The 1226-nt window shown below is 40.9% G+C and overlaps 1 protein-coding gene across 1 annotated transcript in view; it reads right to left on the reverse strand.

Moving 5' to 3' along the window:
• Hacd1 (3-hydroxyacyl-CoA dehydratase 1) overlaps positions 1-1226 on the reverse strand; it is a 19921-nt gene that overhangs the window by 129 nt on the left and 18566 nt on the right. The window contains 1 exon segment of the mRNA XM_031371811.1: positions 2-83. Within this exon segment, the coding sequence (XP_031227671.1) occupies positions 2-83 (82 nt within the window).

A 1226-nucleotide genomic window follows, 5' to 3' on the forward strand; every position in this document is an offset into this window, starting at 1 on the left:
TCCTTACGTAAGGCAAGGCAGCGTAGATTGTGAGAAGTTCCCCAGCAACTCCAACGGGATATAAGATGATAAAGAAATTGTATCTGGAGAAAGACAAGACACCAATGATTGTCTCTCTAGAACAGTTACTGTATTTTATAGCACAGCCCTTCCATTACTACTGTGTTTTAACATAGAAATAATTCTCTATGCATTTACAATACCATACAGGCTGTTGATTTAACCATATGCTTCCTAAATATCACCTCGCTTCTAATAGTAATTCCCATGCTCAGTGACAGCATAAGAATAAAAGAGGCAGTTTACTCTATATAATATTAAAATATTGTCATAATTTAAAAGTGTACATGCAGATTTCATGTTTGCTTTTCGATGTTGTGTTGGCCAGGTTGGTCTTGAGTGATCCTGGCCTCAAGTGACCCTCCTGCTTCAACCTCCAAGTTACTGACACCACAGATAAGGACACCATGACTAACTATACAGCTCTTTTGTTTCATTTAATTATTTTTTTAAAAAATTGCTTCTTTGGGGTATATAGTCATAATGGCTCATTTTTCTCCTATAGCTGGTCATTTACTGATGTGCGCCTTAGAATGGCCAACTAGGACCCTAATTTGGTAGTAATTTTCAAATGACTAAAGCAAATATTCTATTATTTGGGAAACTGTGATTACTGATTGATCATGCTACTGCAGGAAACTGACAGCACAGCTTCAGTCACCAGCCACTAGTAACAGTACACGGTGCACAACCACCTTCACAACAACAGAATTCTTATGGAAAAACCATCTGCATTTCATTTAACCTCCCGGCGGGCATGAAGAAACATCTCTACAGAAGAGTCGTGTAACTCAGCTGGTGGAGTACTTGCCAAGCATGCACGGAGCTCTGAGTTACATCCCCAGCACTTCATGACACAGACATGGTACAGCACACCTGTAATGCCAACACTCTGGAGACACAGACAGGAGGAGCAGAGGTTCAGTCATCTTCCACTACACACAGAGTTCAAGGTCAGCCTGGGACACACAACACCCTGCATGTCAGGAGGTGGGAGGTGGTTTGGAGGGGATGAGAGTTAGAGAGACAAAGAAAGAGGAGACAGAGACAGACAGATGGTAGACAATAGATAGGTAGATGGATGGATGGATGGATGGATGGATGGATAGATAGGTAGATAGGTAAGTAGATAGATAGATAGATAGATAGATAGATAGATAGATAGA

Source organism: Mastomys coucha, unplaced genomic scaffold (genome assembly GCF_008632895.1).
Source record: "Mastomys coucha isolate ucsf_1 unplaced genomic scaffold, UCSF_Mcou_1 pScaffold15, whole genome shotgun sequence".
NCBI lineage: Eukaryota > Metazoa > Chordata > Mammalia > Rodentia > Muridae > Mastomys > Mastomys coucha.